The 27,778-nt window shown below is 42.0% G+C and overlaps 1 protein-coding gene across 2 annotated transcripts; it reads left to right on the forward strand.

The window, feature by feature from the left end:
* Positions 1-320: 320 nt before the first annotated feature.
* Positions 321-27,451, forward strand: chrna11 (cholinergic receptor, nicotinic, alpha 11). 2 transcript variants are annotated; one of them, XM_076878915.1, is made up of 10 exons: positions 321-338; positions 10,017-10,156; positions 10,501-10,545; positions 11,714-11,823; positions 11,910-11,989; positions 14,130-14,297; positions 14,378-14,572; positions 16,800-16,886; positions 20,086-20,195; positions 21,514-27,451. In XM_076878915.1, the coding sequence occupies exons 2-10, from the start codon at positions 10,079-10,081 to the stop codon at positions 22,246-22,248; spliced, it is 1,608 nt and encodes a 535-aa protein (XP_076735030.1). In that variant the 5' UTR covers positions 321-338; positions 10,017-10,078; the 3' UTR covers positions 22,249-27,451. The 2 variants fall into 2 exon arrangements, with proteins under 2 accessions (XP_076735030.1, XP_004549103.1); XM_004549046.4 differs by lacking the exon at positions 321-338 and adding an exon at positions 6,963-7,306.
* Positions 27,452-27,778: the final 327 nt, after the last annotated feature.

Genomic DNA, 27,778 nt, shown 5'->3' on the forward strand with positions numbered 1-27,778 from the left:
CACCCACACACAAAGAAATTACAGGTTTTAGTCCTCCAGTTAATGGCCTGAGAGATGAATAAAAGGTATGAATGAAACATACCTGAAACAGCAGCATGCTGGGCAGCTCAGGAAGGAAACGCTTATAGATGTGGTTAATATATCCTGAATAATCTTTTGACTAATCTAAACATGAAGACATTTAAAGCCTCTCAAGTGATCTAATCGTTTTCCTTTAGCAAGTTAGTCAGTCTGAGATGAGCATTGCTGTGTCTTTATGTCTTTATAGGTGGACAATCTTTCCAGTAGTGCGGTCTTAAGCGAGTCCATACACAGCCCAAGAATCATTTCATTTAACAGTAAGTAAAAACAAAAACACAATATGTTTATCCTTTATTACTCTATTAGGTACACCTGTGGAAAGGTTTTTGGTGCCAGACGGGTCGGTGAGTTCACTGTATTCAAATGTCCTCCACAGTCACAAGATCTTAGTCCAATAGAGCACCTTCAGGATGTGGTGGAACAAAAGATTAAAATGTTGGATGTGCAGCAAACAAATCTGCAGCAACTGTGCTACGAATTAAAGAAGTTTTAAGGGCAAAAGGACGCCCAATCCAGTACTACAGAGCTGCACCTAATAAAGTGTCCAGTTAGTGTATATTTAAATGGACAACATATGATATTGGGCAAACCTGTATTATATTACATGGCAATTATTTATTTTAGAAACTTCAGAATAACAGTACTGAAGAGTAGAAAAATACTAACCCCACTAAGATCAGCAAAAGGTAAAATGTATTAAAAAGAAGCACAATCTACAGAAAAAATGACCCAGAAAATAAGGAGATATTTAAAAGATGTTTTTGACAAAGGATAGATGTTGTATGATGTAAATATCAAGCCAAAAACCCCTGAGTGATAGAGCTGTGATATTTAAAATTAATAGAACTTACACAGTTATCATTTTTTTTTATATTTCCTCTAGTTTTACTGAAAAGTGCCAATCAACTCACTCATTCATATACCGGTACTACTTTAGTTGCTATTACTGTGCTATGGTTTTGCTACAAAACAGGTTTTTTTTTTTAGTAGTGACACTAGCCAAAGAAATGGAAGCCCTCTGCTACTTTGTCCAGAGTTAAGAACTGAGCTGGTGACAAAGGGTAACCCTGGAAAAGTCAAACATCATTGATTGATCAATAATTGTACTAAAGTTTGTTGACACAGGTTGCCAGTGGTGGAAATGTGCATTTTGGCATTTTATGGTATGGTATGCTAGTTTATTGTTTTTCCATGAGGACTGTAGAGGTCTGTGAATTTCAATCGGCAACTGCCTGCATGAGGTTTGGTCCGGCTCCTGAAATTCAGAGAAATGATCTCTAATTGAAAAGCACTGCACATGTTTGAATAACCATTTCATTATTAAAACACCTTCATTGTCCAATTGGGGTTTTACATTTTGTCGAGTGAGAAAGTACAAAGCCTGCCCTTGTAATCAGAGATCACCCAACGTCTGGCTTAAACCCACAACTCTGAGATTAAGAGTCTCATGCTCTACCACCTGAGCTAACTGGGCTATGTCATAATATAATAAATGCAATTATTCCATCTGAAATATGTTTTTCAGAATGCACTCTACTTACAAAACTCAGTAGTTTGTATGACCCACATGCTTGTATGCATGCCTCACAATTTTCCATCTGAAATATGTTTTATGATTTTTAGGGGGGAGGCTAAAATTATTCATTGGTCATTGATATTAGATTAAACTCCAAATACTGTGTAAAAGATAATGAGGTAGTTAGTTCAAATTTAAAAAGCTAACATAGTTCTTTGGAACAAAAATATATTTTTAGCATGGCATGTTTGATGATGGCAATTTTTATTTTATGAAATAAGCAATACAGTGGGGCAAAAAAGTATTTAGTCAGCCACCGATTGTGCAAGTTCCCCCACCTAAAATGATGACAGAGGTCAGTAATTTGCACCAGAGGTACACTTCAACTGTGAGAGACAGAATGTGAAAATAAATCCATGAATTCACATGGTAGGATTTGTAAAGAATTTATTCGTAAATCAGGGTGGAAAATAAGTATTTGGTCAATAACAAAAATACAACTCAATACTTTGTAACATAACCTTTGTTGGCAATAACAGAGGTCAAACGTTTACTATAGGTCTTTACCAGGTTTGCACACACAGTAGCTGGTATTTTGGCCCATTCCTCCATGCAGATCTTCTCGAGAGCAGTGATGTTTTGGGGCTGTCGCCAAGCAACACGGACTTTCAACTCCCGCCACAGATTTTCTATGGGGTTGAGGTCTGGAGACTGGCTAGGCCACTCCAGGACTTTCAAATGCTTCTTACGGAGCCACTCCTTTGTTGCCCGGGCGGTGTGTTTTGGATCATTGTCATGTTGGAAGACCCAGCCTCGTTTCATCTTCAAAGTTCTCACTGATGGAAGGAGGTTTTGGCTCAAAATCTCACGATACATGGCCCCATTCATTCTGTCCTTAACACGGATCAGTCGTCCTGTCCCCTTGGCAGAAAAACAGCCCCATAGCATGATGTTTCCACCCCCATGCTTCACAGTAGGTATGGTGTTCTTGGGATGCGACTCAGTATTCTTCTTCCTCCAAACACGACGAGTTGAGTTTATACCAAAAAGTTCTACTTTGGTTTCATCTGACCACATGACATTCTCCCAATCCTCTGCTGTATCATCCATGTGCTCTCTGGCAAACTTCAGACGGGCCTGGACATGCACTGGCTTCAGCAGCGGAACACGTCTGGCACTGCGGGATTTGATTCCCTGCCGTTGTAGTGTGTTACTGATGGTGACCTTTGTTACTTTGGTCCCAGCTCTCTGCAGGTCATTCACCAGGTCCCCCCGTGTGGTTCTGGGATCTTTGCTCACCGTTCTCATGATCATTTTGACCCCACAGGATGAGATCTTGCGTGGAGCCCCAGATCGAGGGAGATTATCAGTGGTCTTGTATGTCTTCCATTTTCTGATGATTGCTCCCACAGTTGATTTTTTCACACCAAGCTGCTTGCATATTGTAGATTCCCTCTTCCCAGTCTGGTGCAGGTCTACAATACTTTTCCTGGTGTCCTTCGAAAGCTCTTTGGTCTTGGCCATGGCGGAGTTTGGAGTCTGACCGTTTGAGGCTGTGGACAGGTGTCTTTTATACAGATGATGAGTTCAAACAGGTGCCATTCATACAGGTAACGAGTGGGGGACAGAAAAGCTTCTTACAGAAGACGTTACAGGTCTGTGAGAGCCAGAGATTTTCCTTGTTTGAGGTGACCAAATACTTATTTTCCACCCTAATTTACGAATAAATTCTTTACAAATCCTACCATGTGAATTCATGGATTTTTTTTTTTTTTCACATTCTGTCTCTCACAGTTGAAGTGTACCTCTGGTGCAAATTACTGACCTCTGTCATCATTTTAAGTGGGGGAACTTGCACAATTGGTGGCTGACTAAATACTTTTTTGCCCCACTGTACTTAAGTTAAGAGTAAAGCTAAAGGATAGGTCCAGTGTGCTTTCAAATGGTCCTAAAGTAAGTAAATACTTATACGCAGAATATAAAAAAACTAACATTATATATAGGAAAAATGTTAATTTTAATTTTTTGTCCTATAAATAACATAACTGAAATAAACAATACTAATAAATCAAGTAATTGTTAAATGTATGCTTGCTGATGCTTCAGCCGCTCTACTTTATATACTGCTGTACAACGGCGTGTTGTGTTGGGGTCCTTCATGCGAGTGGTGGCGTCATTTCCTTGGGGCTGCTCCCCGCTGCTAGACATCATAGGTCCTCACCGATAATGCCACACATTCTCTCCAACTTCAAAATAAGGTCAGAGAGAAGTGAAAGCTACACCCCCCCCCCCCTTTTTTTTTAATGGAATGGAAAATGTGTGTACTCAAATAAAATTAAAGAGCTTGAATCAGTTAAATGCAAATTTAACTCAAGTCATCTGGCTCTGTCACAATATTTATTGATTTTAAACCAAAGCTGACAAGTGATAGGTAGATGTAATTAAGACGCCAGATCATAAACGATAAATCATACGCGTCTCAGACGTCTATTTTACAATAAATGGGACAGTAATTTACTAAATGAACATCAGGCTATATTAAATAAGGATTAAAACTAGACACTGAGATCCTAAACTCATAAGGAAAGTGCCCACTGAGACTATAAATCAAGTGATCAGCTGGCTCCTTTTCTCGCAGACTTCTGTGCATCTGATTTCTTTTTAAAGCAGACGAGTCGCCCCCTGCTGCTCAGTAGAAAGAATGCAGGTTTAAGCCACTCGGTGACTTCGCTTTTTTTTTACCCGGGCAACTTCCATCTTAATATTCAATCAAGGCTGCTCCCTGACTCCCAAAGAGAGATGTGGAACAGATTTTACACTGAATGCTATTCCAAGCTAGTCTAGTGCCAGCCTTGGGATTGGCACTGGATGAGCTCGTGACCGCCTGAGGCTGTGTTTGTGTCTCCTCCTGTCATGGATCTTTAGTGTTGGACCCAGTCTTTTGTATTTTTTAGAATCCTAACTTCTGTTTATCATTAAATATGTTTGATTCTTAGTTTGTTTAGTTTTTCCTCCTTCCTTTGTATTTGTCTCTTGTTACTGGTGTGTACTGCTTGCATTTATTCTTTAGTTTTTTTTAATCTTACCTCCACAATATTCCGAGTCCTTGTTCCCCAGTTTTTCCTTATCCTTAACTGAGCTTGCTTTTCCTTTGTATTGTGTAAAGCAAATATACTAACCACTAAACCAGTCTAGATGTCATAAATGAAGCTACAATCACATTTTTGATTTTGCTGCATCAGCTGTGATACTTTAAAACTGGTTCATTGTGAGAAATAAAAGGTAATAGAAATACTAAGCCGAAAGAAGTACTCTTAGATATCACTTCATAACATTTTATAGGATTAGAGTCGAGCAGCTGCAGGGCTTACCGGGACAGGATCAAATTGTCCATTAGAAGAGAACTTCATCCACTCCAGAAAAAAGCCACTCTGACAAATCAGACCTCACAGGAAAATGGATGTATGTGCTGCTCTTGTCGATAACACACTATTAAGTGAAGGGGACGTGTCAGCGCAAGAAAGGGCCTAATCCAATCAGCAGAGTAATTAAAAACACCACAGCACAGCAGCCACTACGGCTGATGGCTGCATTGTCAGAGGCACCATTCAGCATGTAGCACAGAGGGGGGGATAAACAGTAGTCATGCCAGGTCGGAGAAATGGCCATCTCACCACTGCTGCTGTGTCATTAGATTTACAATCAGGAGCCGCACAGTTAAAAGGCAAATATTCAGAGAGTGAGAGAGACCAAGAGCACCCCATGATGGCCATAACCCTGGTTCTCTTCATTCCAGCCGCCATAATCATTAATATGGCTTTAATTCACATCCTGCTCTGTGTTTCTATTCACTCGCTGGCATTGTTTCCTAATTAGCCTTCTCTTTATGGCCCCGACTCTCATCATCTTCTCGTGCCATTTAGCCCAGTTTCTTCCTTGTTAATTACCACCACCTCTCTCTCCACCCAGCACACACTCAGAGCCAGAGCTGCCAAGCTGCAAGCCAGCGTGCAGTAGGAAAACACACCGCCAGATGTCACCCACGCTTCAATGCCTCCAATCTGTATTTTTATGAAGGCTAATGGATTTTGTTCTTGGCACCGTGTCACACTCGGTGCTGGTGAGTGTGCGTTTGTGTGTGTTTTCTTCACCAGGTTAACGCAAAATACATTATGCACATATTTAAGCAGTAATATTTGCAGGGATGCAGAAAGAGCAACAGGATGCTTCTCCTCCTCCTCCTCTGGTGATACATTGCTGGGGCACACCATGTGGCCTCGCTCCACGCTTGGTGCAGTTTGCCGTGCTTTAGCCGGTGACTTGGCCATCCTTCTTCTCCCCTCCGAGGGCCACTCTCCTTCCTCTGTGTGCAGCCGAGCATGAATCTGCAGCTCGGGAGGCGCTCTGGATGTGTGTGTCAGGCTGCCTGGGAAAGGGGTAATTCCGAAGGGCAGTAGAAGTAATAGGGTAATCTATTATACAGTCCAACTCTTTTCTTCCTCTTTTCTTGCCCCCACCCCGCCCTCCTCTTTCTCAGTCTTTCAGTTTCTCGCTGCCTCTGCCCTTGCATCAGCATTTCATGAGGACAAATGAGAAGTAGGGTTTAACTATGCACATTCCCACTGCCCTCCTGCAGAGCCCAGCACTTTCTCAATTAAACCAGAGTCTGTCTGCCCCGCAGGATTCAAAGCTCACCGAGCGACGAGTGTGGGAAGCTCACACACAGCAGACAGTTTCCAGTCCAGCAGTGCGTGATCACAGCCATAACCAGCCCGTGTTATCATATATGCAGCAAACTGCAATATAGTTTTGACAGGTGCACACGAATAGCAGGAACAAAGCAAACATAGTCACAGTGGGGACACTGTCAAGGGAAGGATGTATGACACTCCAGGGATTTATGAAGGATTCAGCTTTTATAGTGTGAGGGAGAAGCTCAATCTAGTGATATGTGGGGCTGTATGAGCAATTTGTGCAGAAAAAACTGACACAGAGTGGAAAAAAATCACTATAATGTGCATTTTATCAGTTTACTGAGAGAAGTATAAGCAGTTATGTGTTACTTTTGGTGCTTGCCACATGAATTTATGCACGCGTTGAGCCTATGTCAAACATTTTTCACCCTGCTGCATCGATCAGCCCCTTTTTCCACACTTAAACTCCTTCTCCGTTAGTGTTAAGAGCACTTAAAATCGTGTGCCTCATCAGTTTCTATTGTCTTTAAAAAGGTCAGCCCACAGTGATAGGGCAATTAAACTCTCTCCTTCCTCCAATCCGTCCCCACACTTCACTGTTTTATCGTCAAACCTTTCACTGACATTTTCTCTCTTCTTCTCTCCATTTTAGTCCCACCTCCCAGAGAGACAGAGAGAGAGAGAGAGGAGCGAGAGGAGCTAGAGCACAACCAGCATCTCCTCCTCCTCCTTTTACTCGCCCTCTCTCGACTCCCCTTCTTCCAGCACACGCTTGCACTTCTTCCCTCTGATGCTGACTGGATGCAGACCGGAGGATTTCCAGCAGCTTCCTGAGTCTCTGCTCCTTTCCTCCCTTCCTCTCTGTACCCCCCCCTTTCCCTTTCCCTCCTCCTCCTCTTTTTTCCAACATCTGAAGCTTCTCTTCTTCTGCCTCCTCTCTTTTACCCCTTCCACACCACCAGGATGTGGCACTCAGTGGCTCTGCTCCTCTCTGGATTCTCTGCTTTGATCCACGGTGAGCCTGCCTTCATGTCTCTCTCTGTCTGTCTTTCACTCTGTTTTCAGGGAATCGGATTGCAGCAGCATTTTAGAGGAATTCGGGCGCTGGGGTCCACGTTGCTGATGCTTGATTTACGAAGTATGCAGTGGAATAAGAATAGCAGGAAGTAGGAAAGAGACTCCGGGAGAAGAAAAGTGAGACTCTTGCTCACCTGTTTGCTTTGTTTGTTTACGTCTTAACTGTGCTCATATTTTCTGGATGTTAGTTTAGCTGAGAGACGGGGTTGGATGCCTCTGCGTGAGATGTTGTAATGGGCAGATTGACATCTAGTCAGCACAGCGAGGCAGATGTCAGATAGAAAAATGGAAGCAGTTTTTGCCTTGGCTCTTTCTGCACAAATCTGTGTGCACACGAGGGGCTCTCACATGGAAAACCTGTCAGAGATCAAATGAATTGACGTATAGATTGGCTCTTCCATCTCCATCTTGCCTCTCCGTGTTGTGGACATGTTGCTGCAGCCGAGCCGACGGCGCTCCGAGCAGCACAAATAAAAGCTGAACATAAATGCTGACAATTGATTGAGAGACCTGAGAGGAGAGCAGGCAAACTTTACCAACAGGGAGAAGTACCAGCAGTGAAAGAGTGTTCAGTTTGTTTGGTTTCAAAGACTAAAAGCTGGGAAACATGAACGACAAGAAGACAGAGGAAGCGAAAGTTTCTGACAGTATTTGGGCACGCAGATTTTTAAAGAAAAAAACATTCAGGGAATTTTCATTACTTGGCAAGCTTTGAAAGGAAACGCCACCACAAGTGCATGCAAATTTGTACTCTGCACCTCTAGGGTTTAATCCTGTCATATTCCCAGCAGCGAACTTATATAAGAGTGTAATATATAAAAAAGAATTCCTCCATACTGCTCAGAGTACAGGCTGCATCTGCTTTTCGCAGCAGTTTATTTGGGTATCAGCACACCGAGTGACATTTTCACTAAACAAACAGTTCCTTCCATTTCACGCACAGCATACCGCATCCCGGCAAATAAATTTACCAATTTACCTCGGAAATATAAAACTTTATCAGTATGAAGTGCACAGACTTTCTGCAAGATCCAAATCTTCCACATATTTTTCTGCAGGTTCTCAAATCTTTTCATGCTTTTAGTATTTTGATCATATTGACATGATAGCATCCCACTGATGCTGCAGATTTGTCGGCTTCACGTGTATGATGTGAATCTCTCATTCCACCACATCCCAAAGATGCTCTGTTGGACTGAGATGTGGTGAATGGCCCATCGCTTTCCAGGTCCAGCATGTTGTCTGTGTATATATGCTGTAGTGTTTGGTTGTATTGAGTTACTGTTGTCTTCCTATCAGCTTGAAGCCCTCTCTGACATCAACATGATCCGGGGAACTGCTGCTCACTGGATATTTTCTCTTTTTCGGACCAGTCTCTGTAACCTCTAGAGATGGTCGTGTGGGGTAAATTCCAGCAGATCAGCAGCTCCTCCGATACTCAGACTCAGACACCTAAATCACAATGCTTATCCATTCTGCCAGCGATTGGCTGATTTGCTTTAACAGCTGTACCCAATAAAGTCGAGTGTACACATTTCTCTTTTTAGCTTTAACATTTCATCTACGGGTTTCAGAGCTGTAGTTTAAAAAAGAAATTCCCACACTGAAAATCTGACACTTTTGATAAAAATGTAATAATTATTTCCTGTATGTATATTTCACTGTCACCTCACAGCTAGAAGCCTGGTTCAAATCTACTTGGTAGAGTTTGCATGTTCTTCCTGTGCCAGCGTGGGCTTCAAACATGCTTGTTAGGTTAATTATCTGCAAATGTGGACGTGAGAGGGTTTTGCTGTCTCTGTTGACCCTAAGACTGAGCAGCAACTAAGGGAGGGCTCTTAGTTGAATAAACAGCCAAGCAAATGGATTGATGTAAGCGTGGTATAAACAGTAAATTAAAGTTCTTGGCTAAACCTTGGGTGTGTTATGATGGGTATACTGAGAGGAAACAAACAAACAGCTACATGCACACAAATAAACGGCACATTTGTGGTCAGGGTGATATTTTCTCACTTCTTCTATGCCAATCAACATCTTAATTCAACATTTTAATGTGCATTACCTCTGAGCTTCTCAAACAAACTTAATTACACATTAATTAGTGCCAGTTATGCCCTGATAAGGTTTTCCTACATTTCTAATTAGTTCCTGTTTACTTAATGTTCTCCATGCTTGCTCTGAAGCTTTCTTCTCTTTGCTGATTTTTCTTCCGCGTTTTCAGCATTAATTTGAAATATTTTATTCTGACTGAGGAGCTGGACCCTTCCTCAGTGTTACATTTAAAGCCCAGATAAGTGATCAGATCTATTTCTGCTAATTTCATCATTAAACCTGCTTTTCCTCATGCATTTCCTCCTGTCTTCTTTTCATTTCAGTCATGTTCTTCCAGATGTATTTATAGATAAGGAGGCTGAAATCCTCAAGGTTAAATCTTCTCATTTGATCAGCAGCCTGTTTTTTTTATTTTTTGACATTTGTTTCCCCAGTGTGCTTTTTAATGGAGTTTTTCCTAGAATTTTAGAAACACACTTTATAATCTGGACCCACTAAAAGTGAACATAGAGACATTAGAATCATCAAATCTCGCTTGCTTCCACACATGAGCATTATATCAGATTCAAACATGAGCCCTTTCTTCTGCCTTTCAGTATCATTGCAGGGCCCTCATCAGAGGACTCTGCTGAAAAACCTCCTGAAGGACTACAACCACATGGAGCGACCAGTGGCCAACGACTCCCTACCTCTCAACGTCTCCTTCAGCCTCAGTTTGATACAGATCATGGATGTGGTAGGCATCTCCGACTCATTTGGGGGCTGTTGATTTCTGACATCAGACAAAACATTTTAAAAAGGACGAATTCAGATCCTTGGATTAAGATTTAGTTTTTCATGGAGAACACTGAGCATTTTCTTGTTTGCAATTAAAATGGAAATTAGACTGAAAAAAAAAACCCAAGCATTGAGCATGTAGTTTGTTTATGCCTGAAACTGTGGTATTAATAATGCACCAGATTTTTTTTTTCAAATATTTGATATTTGTTTGTGGATTTATGGATCAAGAGCAGTGCTCACACCTCTTGCCTTGTGGTTTATATGGCGAATGATGATTTAAGTGGTGTAAATGTTTTGCAGGATGAGAAGAACCAGGTGTTAACCTCTAATATGTGGCTGCAGATGGTAAGGACCCCTGAGAGACTCTGAATGTTTTGGGGTGATCATTTTTTTAAATTGTATTCCACCGGCAAAAACTAGTTTTCTCAGTCTTTAACATGCAAATTAAGGTCACCCTGAAGTCCATATATCATTGTAATCACTTCAGCATGCAGGACCTAAATGTAGACACAGGCTTGATGAACATAGAGAGACATAAGATGAGCAAAAACGGAGAGAGGGAAGACTATAATGCAAAAAGGATTGAACACAAGTGAATTTAATGAGGATGGGCAAAAAGACAAAAGCAAGAATATCTGTGCTGGTTCTCAGTCATCCAGGTCATGACAATCCAAGGAGCTTGGAAAGCGACTAGACTTCTTTAAGTTTCTTGAAGACAGTCTTAGAACTGAAGAAGCATCTTGGATGAGAAACGTCTTCAAGAAACTTAAAAAGGTCCAGTCGGGCTTCTTTCCAAGCACCTTCGATTTCAACGGCAGGAAATTAAAAAGAAACTGCGCACTGTTATCAGAATAACACAGTAGATGGAAGAGTGGCATCCTTTTATCTTCTGTTTTATTTTGATGAACAGTAGAGGGCTTTGGAAATACACCATGTTGCCAAAAGTATTGGTCACCCATCCAAATCACTGAATTCAGGTGTTCCAATCACTTCCACAGCCAGAGGTGTATAAAATGTACTTCTACAAAAAGTGAATCACTACAAACCTCCGAACTTCATGTGGCCTTCAGATTAGCTCAAGACCAGTGCATAGAGCTTCAGGGAATGGGTTTGGGAATAGCCGCTTCCTGTTCCAAAAGCACTGCGCACCAGTGCACAAAGCAAACTCCATGAAGACATGGATAGTGTGGTGTGGAAGAACTTGACTGAACTGCACAGAGTCCTGACCTCAACCTGACAGAACACCTTTGAGATGAATCACAAATGCATTTCCGGAAGAATGGTCAAGAATTCCCACGAACACACTCCTAAATCTTGTCGACAGCCTTTCCTGAAAAGTTGAAGCTGACATCATATTAAACCCTATGGATTAAGATTTGGATGTTACTCAAATACACGTGTGCGTAAAGGCAGATGAGCGAATACTTTTGGCAATTTGTGTGCAATATTAGTGTGCAATAATTTGCCTGCAGGTTGTTGGCTCAGACAGCATGTCTGTGTTTGTGTGTTGAAGACTTGGTACGACCACTATCTCCAGTGGAACCAGAGCGAACATCCTGGAGTGAAAAATCTTCGCTTTACCACAGATCAAATTTGGACCCCAGACATCCTCCTCTACAACAGGTAAACCCTGCATAAACCCCTAAACGCTCGCCTCGTACGCGCACACGTCAACAAGTCGTGTCACTTCTTCCTCTGTCCTTCCTCAGTGCAGATGATGACTTTGACTCCACCTTTAAGACCAATGTTCTGGTAAACTCCAGCGGCTTTGCCAAGTATCTTCCCCCAGGTGAGGCTTTCCGCATATTTCTTAGATTTTAATCATCGTTCCTGCTCTCCCCGTCGCTCATCTCCCTCCTTATCCCCTCCACATTTCCCCGAGGTGCAACGGCAGCGTCTCATTCTACAATCGAGCCATGTCTCCCTACTGTTTGTACACTTGACATTAATATTTTATCACTGTAAAACAGCATCCCTAGTTAGTCACTGGTTACGGATTCCCAGCTCTGTGAGTAACACCTATAAATAGGAGACGCTCACTTCCTCTGCTTCCTGCCTTAACCCAAATGCAAGCCCACAAAAGTATAGACTCCCCTCTCGTGTTTCCACAGGCCTTTGCTTGCAGTTTCTCAGTCTTTTCGTTATACACCAGATTATCAAAGCCTGAGACTGAATCCCATCTCTTGGGGTGAGGAGAGAGCGACTGGGAGGGCCTGAGAAGACTTTTTGAATAAAAAGTCGAAGACTGCAAGCCCCAAAAGCCATCCCATGAGCTGCTGCTGAATGTAAATACAGCTGCTTAATTCTTTGTCTGGAGTCAATTAGTGGGAGAATACAAAGATACGATTTTGAAAAATATGAGAAGGAGTGGTTTGATGTGTGTATTTTATTAGTAAATGAGAAAAAGTAAGAAAAAGCAAAAGAATGAGAAACAAATCAGCTCCCTGACACATGCCTGGCTACAATTCCTGTTGTTCAGCTGGTTATTGTCAGTAAATAAGAGGCAACAAGTTTGTGGGTGTCAGGCATGGAGCGGGGAGCTTGACACACAGTAAATAATTCAGATGTGGAGGATCCCAGATGTCTGCTGCGTGCTGTCTGAATAACTCCTCTTGCTGCAGAGGTAAAGGTGCTGTGTTGTGTTAATGGCCTAACAGGAAACGTCGTGTAACAGGCTTTAGCTCATATCTGGACCGGATGACATTTATAACAAGGTAATCTTGTCTCTAGGCCTTGAAATGCTCAGAATGATGGAGTTTTATTTTGGGAGCCGTACGCGCTGCGAGACAGATTGTTCCAAGCTGCAGAGAAGATTCTGGCGCCTTGTTTGAAGGTGTTGTTTCAAGGTTACTGGATATATTCGAGAGGCAGGCTGCAAATATGCATGGATTTGAAGCACAGAGAGGTGGATCTGCTTTAACTTAATTCGTGTACGTTTAGATTTTAGGGCCTTAGGAGCTCATAACGGGAGTAATTATAAAGACACACTCATGAAGCAAAGGTTGGAACCTGAGGTTAGGAGCTGGATTTTAGTGAGTAAGAAGTGCAGGGAGAGAGAAAATCTATACCTTCCACCTGTTAGCCCCCTTTCCCTGTTGTCATTTACCTCCACAGGCTGATTTGCATGTGGGCAGGCTCATAATGAACGTCTTTGAGAGCTGCAAGGCTTCACTGGCATTTTGGTTCTCTGCACTTGTGTGTGTGAGAGACCGTTTTATTTCAGTAATTACTTTAAGAGCTGCAGCTCACCAGCGATCACAGCGAGGATCATTGCAATTTTTCGTTTGAGGGTGGAAGTGTGTCTTTATGATTTCTTGGTCACTTATGCCGTGCATATGGGAGCGGTTGCATTTATTATTTCTGCATAATAGAAGTGGGAATCTGATTATGGCACTGTGCACAATCTCATTTTTCAGTGTCATCGTTGATGTTTTCTTCTCTAGCTGAGGCTTAGCTAACAGCTGTGTGTGTGCAGGCAGAGAGCAGAAGCAGCATTTGTTCACAGCAGAAAATATCTGAAACCTGTGAGTGACAATATATATAGCTGCCAAGTTTTGTTTTTATAGCCATCTCTTTGACGGGAGCTCGTTTCTAATCTAGTCCTTGCTTTCACTTCCTCAGCCTCCAAACGAAATTTAAAAACTCTCTGTAGACCTGCAGGGTGTTCATAAAAATGCTGTTGCAGTGTGCACTTTTGGTTGTGATGTAACATTTTTCACACAGTTGTAGAAAGTTTAAAAAAAAGAGCTCTTGAAGTGAATGAATGATTTCTCTAACAAGGAACTTGATATTCTGGACAGACTCCCTGCACTAAACAAATGGTCCAGCTGTACATCTTTCCCTTGTCACCTCTCCTCAGGAAGCGGCGGTTCATTATTGTCATTTAGTCAATTGATTGAGGAGCCCCTGTGCTTTTGTCCTTTTCTCAGGAATCTTTATGAGCACATGCAATGTGGATGTTCGCTGGTTTCCTTTTGACATTCAGAAATGTGAGCTGAAATTTGGCTCTTGGACGTACGACGGCTGGCTGCTGGACCTCCAGATGGTCGACGCTGACATCTCCGGCTACATGCCCAACGGAGAATGGGACCTAATAGGTGAGTAGGGAAAAAAGTTTGCATTGCATTCACTTTTATTCAGGCATGAGCAACCAAACCAGTTTCTCACCTACTTCCAGGAGTTCCTGGAAAGCGGAATGAGGTCTTCTATGACTGCTGTAAGGAGCCCTACACGGATGTGACATTTGTTATTACAATAAGGCGGCGAACGCTTTACTACGCCTTGAACCTTCTCATCCCATGTGTGCTGCTCTCTTCTATGACGTTGCTCATTTTTGTGCTGCCTGCTGACTCCGGGGAGAAGATCTCATTGGGTGAGTGGATCAAAAACATGTTTTAAAAGACTTCACAGAAACATGAATTCCCCCCCCACACACACACACACACATTTAGAGTAAACCAGTCTGAGAATCAATGCAAGCTCATTTGAGTTAAAACATACTTTGTAATTTTTGCAGTTTCTTGCCTCTAGTCACTAATCTGCGTGTAGCCAAGAAACAAAGGGACACCGGTAAAATACCAGGGAACTGTAAAGCAGGTAATCATGAATGCAAACAATGAAAGCTTCAAGTGCAAGATGCACACAGTGTAAAGAGTAAACCTGAAGGAAAATAGAAACTTCAGGCACATAAACTCACTACACAGCCAAGCTGCTGTAATACATGGAAGAAGCGAGGTGTCTTCTATGAAAAAGATGGCGCCCCAAAAGCAGCACGTGTGGCCATGACTTTTTGTAGTTTTTAATTGCTCTGCTTTCAACTTTCTCCAAGCATGTTGCTGCAAATGCAGTAAGACTTCCAAATGTCCCTTATATGATTGAAACGACTTGCAGGTTTTACACAGTGTTCGGGCTTTTTGAAACGAATGTATATATTTTGTAAAAAGAACGTGTCAAATATGCAAAAATCTCCAACTTGCTCCCGGGTTTGAGTGAAGTAGTTTATAGGCTGCCAAAAACTGAGCTCACAACAAGCAAGCCATCCCGGAATAAATTCAAGGAAAAAAAAAAGAATCGAAGGAGTGGCACTGGAGACTACGGGGAGGCATGAAACAGACAAAGGGAGAGGGGTGGGGAGCTGAGAGAGGAGAGGGATTACAGGATAAAATAGAAAGATGAGAAATGCGAGGAGGAGGAACACAGACCGATGGGTGTGGGAGGGAAGCAAAAAGATAACACCGACAGGAGAAGAATTCGAAAAGGATCAGAGAGGACAGCACAAAAGAGAGAGGGACGACTGATGAGGAGGAGAAGGGGAGAGACATCCAAATCGCACAATAATGGGCTGGAAGAGAGAGAGAGAGAGCATTGCCGGGATCAAGCAGCAGCTGCAAATATGTTTTAATATCTGCTTCAACCTGTTTAGAGATGACTAATGTTCATCTCCTCAGGACATTAAATAGTCCAGATTTCACGTTATCTGACATTTATAGAGGTAAAGCTGTTAGGCAACTAATGGAAGAGGGAAGTGGTTGAAAAATTATGACTATGTTTGGGAAACCGATTAAGTTTTATAAAGTAAAAATAGAGAAAAAGTCTCAGCTTTACATTTTTTTAATCTAATTTAATTGGTTCAAGATTTTTTTGTGTCACTTTTGAATTTTGTGAAATTTTGCATTATTTTTTCCACCATTTATTTGACTAATTGTTTAAGAAAATAGAAGATTGCAGCTTGATATTGCATTAAGTTCACCTTGGTAACTGGATAAATCTAAATGCTCTTTGACTCATGTCTGCTTGGGAGGCAACAGCATTGTCAAAGCCTAACCTCACCCCCGATGCAGGATGCATTACGCAGCATTTCTCCATAAAAGGAGGAGGTGGGGGGGATGCCAAGCCTTACACACACGGACGATTAACCTATTGATGTAATTAAAGCTAGTGAATTGATTGGGGGGAGAGCTTACACACTGGCTTCCAGAAAAATACTCTGTCACTTCAGTTGATGGAGGAGACGCGTGCACCGAGCCGCTGAGCCGTTAGGGTTAGAGGAGCATGCTTTTAAAAAGAATAAATGTCATATGTGAAGAGAAAAAGCGACATAAAAGACGCATTTTTAATTCACCTAATATCCTTAAAGAGCATTCATATTTTATCTCTCGGCCTGGGAGTTTAATTGAATACCTCTGAATGGGGACAGTTATGCCAGCAAAGCACTCCCTAAATTCCGTCTGCTGGAGAAGTGAGACAGATTGCGTGGCGGTGGATAAATGAAGATGGAATTGCGGGAGGGTGTGAGGAGTGTGTTCGCGTGCACACCGGTGGTGTTTGAACACCTTTAAAAAGGGTTATGTGCTGTGTATGCGGAAGTGCTTTTTTTTTTGCTTTAGAGATGCACAATGCCAAAAAAGTGATTCACTGTACGAGCGTTAGCCAGTCATTTACATAAATCGAACCCGATCTCCTCCTGAGTGTAACTATTTATCAAAATACCAAACAGACTAATGCAGTTTCTCAGAAGTAGACAGAGCGACTGAGGGGAGGAGACCAAACCACTGGATCGATGGCCTAACAAAATGTATTATTTCTCTTTCTATCTGCAGGTATCACCATCCTCCTGTCTCTCACTGTTTTCATGCTGCTGGTCGCAGAGATCATGCCAGCCACATCTGACTCCGTCCCTCTCATAGGTATGTGAAAGATGGATATATTCATAGGAAAAAGAATCTGCTGCCATCGCAACACACAGCATTAAATCAGGCTGTCTGACTCACTGGAAATACTGCATGCAGTTTCTATCTGATGGGCACGATCGATACTTTGTGCTTGTTTTTTGTTTGTTATAATTGATAGTTAGCCTGTGGATGCTGAACATGTTGATTAAACAGTTAGGCTGATAATTCGTTGGGAAAAGACACATTTTTTTTGTAGTTTCGCCTCTGTGTGTCACCTCGGTGGATTTTAAACCAAACAATTAAGATGTGATTGAAGTGCAGGCTTTAATTCGAGGCTTTGATTCTGGGGTTTTACAACAAATTTAAATGAACTGTTTAGGAACTACGGTGACTTTTGTACACAATTCCCCATTTTCAGAGGCTCAGGAGGAATCGTACAGACTAATATAGTTTTAAATATCAGGACTGTTGGAGTGAAATCCAAGGCTCAACTCTAGAACCCGTGAACATCACCAGATGTTGTGATTCCTCCCTTGAGATGCTCTGCTGGGCGTTTAGTGCAGCCACCTTCAGTTGCAGGCCTAAACATGCTGTCTTGGGTTGACATCAGTGACCAACCATTTGAAGAAAATCCCATTTCTTCTCCTTGAGAAACTCTTGGGTTGCTTTAGTAGTTTGGTTTGAGTCATTATCCATTTGCACTGTGCAGTCCACTTTAGACTCTGAGCAGGGAGTACAGCCCTGTGCACTTCACAATTCATCCTGCTGCTTCTATCAGGAGTCACATCATCAATAAGCACTAGTAGTCCAGTTCAGTTGGCAGCCATACATGCTCATGCCACAAGATTGCCTCTACCTTGTTTCACAGATGATGTGGTAAATTTGGATTGATGAGCTGCGTCTGTCCTTCTTACTTTTCTCTTCCCATCTTTTAGGACAAGTTCATCTTGAAGGCTCTGCTGATTGTAGATCAGCATCTCTAAGAGCCTTGGTGACTGTTAGATGTTGTGAACTTGTCTTCTGTGGTCTGTTAGACATTTTGGTGTTGGCCAGTGCATTCCTTCTTTTTAAAAAACTGTTGAAATTACAAATACTGTGTCCAACAAATAATGGACCTAACTGTAGACTTTCCCAAGGTTTCAATGACCAAGTATCAATTTAGATGGGATACACAAGTGTCCCTGTGACCATTCAGATGGTGTTTTTATATGCTGATAATGCTTTCGGGTTTACAGGTTTTTTAAATTCATTAGCTGAGTGATGCTGCCTTTTATACTTTGCCTTCAAGGCTGAAACGGAGGAAGTATGTTGTCTACTGCTACGGTCTTTCTGCAGTGCAAGAGTATAACATGAACTATGAATGGATGAAAGGAACATTACCCAATTGCAGGCTGCACAAAATGTTCCCATCAGCTGCTGTTCTGATAATCTGAGAACCCTGAAACTACATGAAAAGCTACCAGAGACAGTAGTTCTCACTTAACCACTTTCAGTGGAATGGGATTTTTTGTGCTTTTTAACCCATTTAACAGTAACCCATGGCTCATTCAAGCATGTAACAGGCTCCTAACTCCAGACACAAACCAGTGTTATTCTTATACATGACAGAAAACTTCATTTTAAATTTATTAGCAGCCTGTTGCAAAAACACATGCCACAGTTTGGCAGACATAAAACAGTATTTTTGCACAAAGTCATATTCAGTGAGCTGTTAGCTGAAAACTTGGCATTTCTCTGGATGATGTGCAGTGTGTTCTAAAACATTTAAGGAAACTTGACAAGTGGAGGAAAAAAGAAGTGACCTAAAAAAGTATCTACAGCTGATGAACAGTATCCGAAAGTCCTGTCCTTAAGAAATGGGAAAAAATGCAGCAAAGACCTGATAGAGGACCTGAGAAATGTGTCTGACCCTTCAGTTGATCCATCTACTGTTCACTGGACCCTCATCAGAAATAGTCTGAGTGGAAGAGTGGCTGTCAAAAAAGCCATTCTTAGGGAAGGGAAACAGGGAACTGCAGTGAAAATCAGTGGTAACAGTGATCTTGTCAAAATTGATGAGATTCTGAATACACAAAACGTGCAGTCAGGTTTTGATCCATAATGCAATACCATCTTGAAAGTGTCTGATTGACGACAGCTTCATGACAATGATCCTAAACACACTAAGCAGTAAAACCACACTTGGATAGAAAAACTCACAATGCAGCACCATCAGTCATGGACTGACCTACCCAGAGCCCGGACCTCAACATTACTGAAGCAGTGTGGGATCATCTTGACAGAGAACAGAACAAAAGGCAGCCAACATCCAAAGAGGAGTTTTGAATGTCCTTCAAGAAGCCCGGAGAACTATTCATGAAGACACACTTAAAGACACAACAAGAAAGCTTCCCTAAGACAGAAGAATAAGGGTGGTCATACCAAACACTGACTTTCAAGCTGTTTGAATTGTACAGATTGCCTTATACACTTTATTTCCATGGATTTCATTTTGCACATTTTAATCAATTTTTGCACCTATTTCCCATTTTCATTGCAAAACATGGAAAATTGAGGGACATTTGCACAGTACCGCACTACAGGAGACCAGAAAATCTACACAATGCTCCCCCCCAAAAAACTGTAATCACAGGATTTACTGTGGCCACCTGCTCACCTTAAAGTTTAATAGTCTAAATTGATTGTGGGCACGCTGCTGGAAATTATGTTTAGCGAGCTTAGACGGCAACCGACACAGATGCAAGGCCATCTTTGCCTGAAGACACAAATCCTGGTCATTAAAAGCGTAAGAGAAGAAAAAAAAGAGTCATAATCATTAGTGTTTTCCTTTCTGCTTGTTTTTTTAATTAGGAGAATCTGCTGTGGATTTAATCTGTTTGATGATTTTTCCCCCAGGAGTATAAACTTGGCAGAAGTTGTGTTATGAAGACATCCACCTTGAAAAAAACAGGAACACACCATCCTTAAAAATTCACATTTTTCTTGAGAATCCCATCATAATGTGTTTCAGTGAAATACCTCATCTTGCTGACCTTAGAGTCCTTGAAAACAGACATTAAGCCATCATTTTGTAGATCTTTTACTTCTATACAACGATTGCTGGGCTGTTTCCTAAATAACAAGCTGTAGCAGATACTGTGAAGCTCAGTGAGGCAGTAGGAAATTACGGTGTGACTTAAAAATGAAATATTTTACTCTCTCCCACTCCTCCCAGGTCAGTACTTTGCCAGTATAATGATCATCGTTGGGATGTCAGTCATCGCCACAGTGGTGGTTCTGCAGTATCATCATCACGATCCGACCGGAGGAAAAATGCCCAAATGGGTGAGCCTAACTCCACAAACATCATCACTTACGAGTCTTTTTAATTCACGCAGATATATTCAAATGAATCTTTTTGTTAATCTCTGTTCAAGCTTCAGTATAATTCTTCTGCTCTGCCATTTTCAATAACATGTCATCCATTTGTTAGCTCTATACCTGTGCTCCTCTGCCAGTTTTCTTTCGCTTTTTATTCTCCGACTTCCTCGGCTGTGACTCATCCAGCAGTGTCAGTCTGCCTGAGTGTGTTCATCAAATGCCTCACCACAGACTTCAACAGGAGTGCATTTCAAAGCACTCTGGATGTGTGGGAGGATTTGATTTGCCTCATTCCTTCTTTTTTTATTTTCCTCGCCTTTTTAATGATAAAAAATTCATCAAGCTTTGTTTTAACAAAGGTTTTGTCATAACGTGAATTTTTTAAAACATGAAAAATGTTGAAAGAAGGTGTGAAATGAAAATAAATGTCATGTAATGTAATATTAACCAACATCTTGAGATGTATTTATCCGGTGATTTATGTGTGGACTGCAGAGACGAACTGACAGGCCTGCAGTTTTCAATACATGTGCATCAGCTTTACTGCATGACGGCGCAGATGCTCGATGTATCGACACAATTCAAGGACGCTTTGTTGATGAATGGCTCGTTCAGACAGTCCAATGGCCAATTAACAGGCTAATTGATGTGGTTCAGATGAGGGCATCGAACCAGCGCAGTTCATAATTACAGCCCTTGAAAAAAACCTACGTCAACGGCAGCAGCAACAGAGACGGTTACCTGGCTGGTAAACATACTCTGTCGAGTGTAATTGAGCAGTCATCTGGACATTAGCTGCTCATTAGATGCCAGACACCCATCTGGACTCTGCTGGGCCAGAATGACTTTCAGGGGACTTGGAGTCTTTTTTGTATTTTTTGGGAGAGCAGAAGCGAAGGTTTCAATTTGAATAAGGTCTCTATTTAAACACTGTTTAATGAAACATTACAGCAAACTTGTTAGAGTCATAAAACAGTAATGTGAGCACTGCTCTCAATATTTCCACAGTTTGAATGTATGCCTATTTCTAAGTTTCCTCTCTGTGGGGAATGCAGTCAAAGAAAAAAAATCTTTTCCTCAGGCGACCCTGGTGAGGATCTCATACTTCTACAAGTGCAGCTGCAGTTTGAAAGAGACAAATAACTGCCTATTAGCCCAGCTTAACTGGCGTTAGGTGCAGGTCAGGATGTGTAGCTGCTTTTAGTGCTTTGTGGCTGCTTTCTTATGTTTTCTTTTACTTCTTTGAGTGCTTTTATGCTCTGTGCTCTCTCTCTCTTACTAGGTGCGGCTCGTTTTGCTGCAGTGGGTCGCGTGGTTCCTGCGGATGAAGCGCCCGGGTGAGAGTGACGACCCAGAGCGGCCACCTTGCGCCCCCCACCTGCGCCGCTGCTCCTCGGGGTCACAGAGCGGAAGCATCCCTAACCCTCCGGACTCCCTCCACCCGCTGCACCCACAGAACCTGGCTCCCCTCCAAACAGGGCCGCTTCATGCAGGGCACCCTCACCTCCAGGCTCAGACGAGTGCTAACAACAATGGGAATCTTCTATATATGGGTTTTCAGAGCATGGACGACCCCTCGGTGCTCCCGGAGAGCATCCAGAGAAACAACATCTCCGCTGGGCCTCTGCGAGTGGCGGGAAGCCCACCTCCACACCTGCCGTCACAATTTTGCAGCTCCCCTCCACCGCCTACCCCTAATGTGGAAACTGTAGGATGTCCCAGCACTGTCTCCAGTGGTGGGGGCTTTGGAGGTGGGGCGGGAGGTCTTGGAGGGTGCTCCACTGTAGGGATGGGAGACCCCCAGCTCCAGGCCATCCTGGAGGAGGTGCGTTACATGGCGGACCGCTTCCGGGAGCAAGATGAGAACGAAAGCATGGCGGAGCAGTGGAAATTTGCAGGCGCTGTGATTGACCGCCTCTGTCTGGTGGCATTTAGTGTTTTCAACATCATATGCACCATCTCAATCCTCATGTCTGCTCCCAACTTTGCGGACGCTATTTCAAAAGACTTTGTCTGAAAACAAAGAAAAAGAAAAAAAAAAGAGGAGGAGAAACGTGAAGGAAAGGATGAAAGAAACTAAATATGGGATAAAATATGGAGTGGGCCCCGATCCAAGGAAACCCAATTTCCAGTGGACTGTAGGCTCTATGATTTGTGATTGCAAAGCAATCGGAAACAAAAAAAAAAAGGTTTTCTTTGCAATACATTCTGTTTTGGAACTGAAATAAAAGAAGAAAACAGATGAAGAAGGGGATGGAGAGTGAAGGTAAAATGAGATTACGGCAAGCAGGGTGCTTTATCAGATTCTTGAAAAGGTGAAATGGATTCTTCTGGTTAATTCAAAGACTTTCCTCCAAAATTAGGGTGAGCGCTGAGCCAGAAATGGATAAAGAAAGGGAGGATTATCAGTGTAATCCAACCTGGAGTAAGAAAGCTCTTAGAGCAAGAGAGAGAGATTGAAAGAATAAGGGTGGAGAAGAGAGAGGCAGATAGATAAATGAGGCAGACATTTTACTGTTTTATTTTCTTGAAGAGAGAAGACAGCCCCAGACTCCCACATGTTCAGAAAATACTGCATCATTTAGAGTGATGTGAGGACGAGAGGGCGGGGAGAGGAGACAGAGACTTTTACAAGGACAGACAACAAAGAGCAGTGGTGAAGGAACGAGACTGCCTCTCCCACGACACTGGCACAGTGAGGCGCAGTAAGCGGCTTGTTGCTGGATACGCAAAAGTGGACCGAAGAGCAAGAAAGCACAGAGGAACAGAAGAGGATCTCATCTATTATTCAATCGCACCCATCTAATGACCGTCAAATTGAAAGACCTCGGATAATCTTCAAGACTAATAAGCTTTTAAAAGATGAAGTCCCTCCACTGCTCGCGAGCCACTTTAAATTTGCGAGGCCTTATCTCTTTGAGACGATTGCCAATCTGCAACAATCAGCAGAGATCAAAGCTCCTCAGCAGTGTGCACAGTGTGCGGCGCTAATCATGACTGGGAAACTGAATTAACTGGTCATCAGTGATGCAGTGGCCGGTAGCTGCACCACAGTGGAGACCTGAACCGATAATAACTTATGAGGCAGTCATCTAAGTGGATCTGGCAGCTCGTAATAGACCAGCGAAACTCATTGGATTTCGTATTAAAAGGTTTAATAACTCAGAGGGGAAGTCAGGGTTTTAAAAGGGCACGAGAGGCAGAAAAATAGGGCTAGGGCATTCTAAATAAAAAATATATATTACAGCGAAAAAACATCCCATCAAATTTCTGTACGATCTATTGAAAGGTTTAGAGTCTCCTCAGTGATCTAAAATGAGATAAGAGAATTTAATAGGATCATATTTTCCATGAAATACACTGCAGTGGCATTTTGAAGGTTTATGCCAACACACAGACTACTTATATGGACAAAAGTAATGGAGCACACCTCTTAATCTTTGAATCCAAATGCTTTTAGTCCCATTGCTGCAGGTGTATAACAGCAAGCACTCAGCCATGCAGTCTGCATTCAAAAACATTTGTGAATGGGTGAGCGAGTGAATTACAGCGTGGTACTCATATTCAGATTGTGAAGCTTATATTGATATTTAAAGATCAGCTGTAGCATTGCTGCTTTCAGCTGCTACCCTGTCACTACAGGGTCGCTGCAGCGGGTAGCTCCACGTTTGCCGGATGTCCCGCAAGGCAAATTAAAAACAACAACAACAGCAAATAGTAAAATGCTGCAAAGGCGACCAATACACAACGGAAATAGAAAAAAAAATGCAATAAAAGCTCACAAAAAACCAAAACAGCTAATCCTGACAGCTAATGATGATAATATCATTAGCAGTTGTCTTTTTCTGCCACACAGCACAGATGAAGCCTCTGCTTCCTTTAAGCGTGTCTCAGTACAGTTTGCATATTTTGGTTTCTGTCACATCTGCAGCTGTTCCATCACACTTCTGTTGGGTTTCGTGTGCTTTTTCCTATTTGCTGGTGGGTTGTTTTTTTTTATTTTAGTTGGAGTGCATGTGAACCCTCAGAGGAACCATACGGATGCCCTTCCTGAAGTAATTTGTATTATTGTAGTGTAGAAGTGGAAGGAAACACAGCAACTCTGACACATGAAGTTACAGAGCGGTGTTGTTGAACGCTGAGGTGCATAGTCCGTAAAAGTTGCCAATCCTCTGCAGAGAGATAAACCTCCCCTGACGTTAATATCAGCACAATATCTGTTCGCTGGGAGCTTCATAGCATGGGTTTCCATGGCCGAGCAGCTCTTGTAGAGGCAGTGTGCCAGTGCTTTTGTCCATACAGTGCAAGTCCAGTCAAACAAAAAATGAATTGTCTCTACAGAACGCATATAAAAGATTAATGTAGTAATCGTGATGTCAGCGATGGTTAGCAAAGTCCCCATCCCAGTCCAGAGCCTGAGCTGAGCATGCTGGCTGTTTGCCATCTTGATGATTTAAAACTGGAAACGATGAGGAGGGAGGATGTGACTGAGAAACTGAGGGATGCTGCATGCTCGTAGGGTAGCAACTTGTCAGTCACAGGACAGGCACGCCCTAATGCACACACACCCTGCTTTATCTACCTTTAAGGACAGTGAGGAGATCATATTTTACTAAATAAACATCGTATTATCCAAGAATTGAAAGTAGCAATCACAATCATAAACTCATCAAGAGTGTGTAGGATATTTGTTTTCCCCATAGACTATTTTTGGTCTGAGACAGTTATGTATTGGCTGCACCTTTTAGACTCTGTAGCTTTATCTACCTTTTATATATCCTTTATATTTGGGTGTCTGCAAACAGTTTGAAGGTATGCAGAATGCAAAGTTAGTCCTGTTTACAAATATCTATGGATTAATGGAGCTTCTCCACTCCGGTCTCGACAAAGTTAGACTCGCTTCCCTAACTTTGAGTGTTTCTCAGCAATTTACGGTAAAAAGAGGAGGAAATTGTAAAAAAAAAAAGGTCCAATGTGATTTCATTGTACTTGCACAGGATGTATCTAAAAGTGTTCCCTCGTTGTTATATAACACAACACGAGTGCACTTAACAAGTCCCAGAACTGAATGGAAATGTAACATTGTGAAAAATACTAAAGTCGTGCGACCCTACATTTAGTCAGTGACAGCGGAGATGGGAAAGGAGAATTTATAAGTGTCTGAAATCTCAATTTGATCCTCACTATGGAGTAAGCTATACTGAAATAATGGGAGTTTAATGATGCGGGGATTTTGAGCACAAAGATTATAAGGGAAGGATGAGTCATTGAAACAGCTAGGATAGAGCCCACCTTTAACAGCTCAGAGTCTCCCAGTGTTTCACTGATGCTATTATCTGAGCATTTCAATGTGAATTTCTATGTGAGTACAATTCTAGTGCACAGCTACTAAAAAATGTTCAAACTCCCACACAAATCAGAATTGGATAAGTGGTTAAAAAAGATGGAGGGATGAATGGAAATTGTTCAAACTAGTCTGTGTGTTGCTTTTGAAAGAGATAATACGAGTGGTTGTCTATTAGGATGTAATGCAAATACAGCAAAGTCCATCATTTGATGGTCGAGACACAACTGTTATAGTTTTGCGTCTATACACCACTACAGAGGATTTCAAATCAAACAATTACAATGTGACAACCACTTTTATACGTATTCCCCCATTTTTAGACTGGACGTGAGTCTGCAGCATCCTAGAGAAAAAAAACATCTTTGAACAGATGAAACTAAGATGAATTTGTACCAGAATGATGGGAAGAAGGAGAAAAGCAGCTCATAATTTGAAGCCTACCACATTTTCTGCCAAACTCAGTCGAGCGCTTCACAGTGCAAATGGCCAAAGGCAAACTGCAAAAGTCAGTGACCTGATCTCAGCCCCAAAAAGCATGCTTTTCACTTATTAAATACAAAACTGAAGAAAGTGAGACTCATTTCAAGAGAGGAAGCCCAGCATTTGGTGATATCCATGGGTTCTAGACTTCAGGCAGTGACTACAAAAAACTTTCATACAAGTGCTTAAAAATAAGTCCATATATATTTAATAATATGTTAGTAAGTCCAATTAATTTTGAGCCTCTGAAAATGGGGGAGTGCGGATGAAAAAGGCAGTAATTACTAAGCAGTAAATTCAAGCAACACTTGAATTAAAACTGCACTTTAATCACATATTCAGTGTTTGCTTTAAAATCCACTTTGCCGGCGTGCAGAAGTACAAAATATGCCGTGTCTTTCCAAACACGGAGCCTTAAACAGCCCACAGAGGTCTGTTTTAACATTAAACTGTGGATAACGTGTGTTTTCTTCAACTATGTGGCAGGTGTTGGATCTCACTAAGCTCACTATTGGACCATACCTTTAAACTGTAAGCAGAGACATAAATCACTTTCATTCAGTTTACCTGACTGCTGTGTGGGAGAATATCCTCAGATACTAAACAACCCACTGAAGGATAAAAGCAGAGTTTCTCTGTATTTTTCAACAAATCCCAAGGTTGATGCTATTTTTCTTCTTTTAATTTGAAAAAACAGCTAAGCAGTGCACTTTCTAGCAAGCGTTTTACACCGTCAGACGCACATTTGTTGCTGTTCTTGCAGCAACAGAACAATGGCTGAGGGATTTACCCTGGTAAAATACAACAGAGCCCGTGTTCATCATAACAGAGGAGCATGACACTCAGTGTGAAGTGTGGCTCATTAATGCGTTCCTCAAAATTTTATGACACAAAGGAAAAGGAAGCTTTGACCACACAGGCAGTCATTTCAGCAGATTTGTTTTAGTTTTAATGGGACTTGATGATAATAAACAAAAATCTCCTACTTTACTCCTCTAGGACAAAATATGTTTACTGCATTACATTCCTGACCAGCACTGTCTGTGCACATGTATTTTCTCACTGTGAACTGATAGAGTGTAGAGACAGCTGTACAAGTCCTTTATAACTCCTCTCTACTTGCCTTCATCTTTTGTCTTCTCTCTCTTCCTCTTTAAAGCAAAGTCCTCTAGCAAGGCAGAAGGTAAACTTCCTGCCAGAGGGTTTACGAAAGGATGTTTTCCTTCGAGCACATACTGACACCTGAACACTCACATCTCTGTACAGAGCATTTCTCATCCTGAAAATAAAAGATTCTCTCTTTTTGTTTTTCCTACTGCCTTTGGTCTTTTCTGCTCCCTATCCTGTCGTGTTGGTGGTGGCTGGCCCAACACCCGAAAAGAAGAAAAAAATGACAGGGAGGGGATAAGAGGAGGAGAGAAAGTGCTGACGTGCACTGAGCGCTGGACAGGGCCTTAATTGATCACTCGTTCAGGAGGGAGAGAAGAGGGAGGTGGGCAGTAGGGGAGGGTTAATGGAGGAAAGAGGGGGGATACTGGGTAATTCATTGGATTTATGAAGGACAGCGGCAGGGGAAATAGGCTCACAGACAAGTATAGCTCAGTCACAGACATTAGACGAAAGGCCATGCACTATATCACACCGCAAGGGAAAATATATACATATTTAAATTGAAGATTCACGGTTCACAACTAAAGACAAACACTTTCTCACTAAAATC

The sequence above is a fragment of the Maylandia zebra genome, linkage group LG22, assembly GCF_041146795.1.
Source record: "Maylandia zebra isolate NMK-2024a linkage group LG22, Mzebra_GT3a, whole genome shotgun sequence".
NCBI lineage: Eukaryota > Metazoa > Chordata > Actinopteri > Cichliformes > Cichlidae > Maylandia > Maylandia zebra.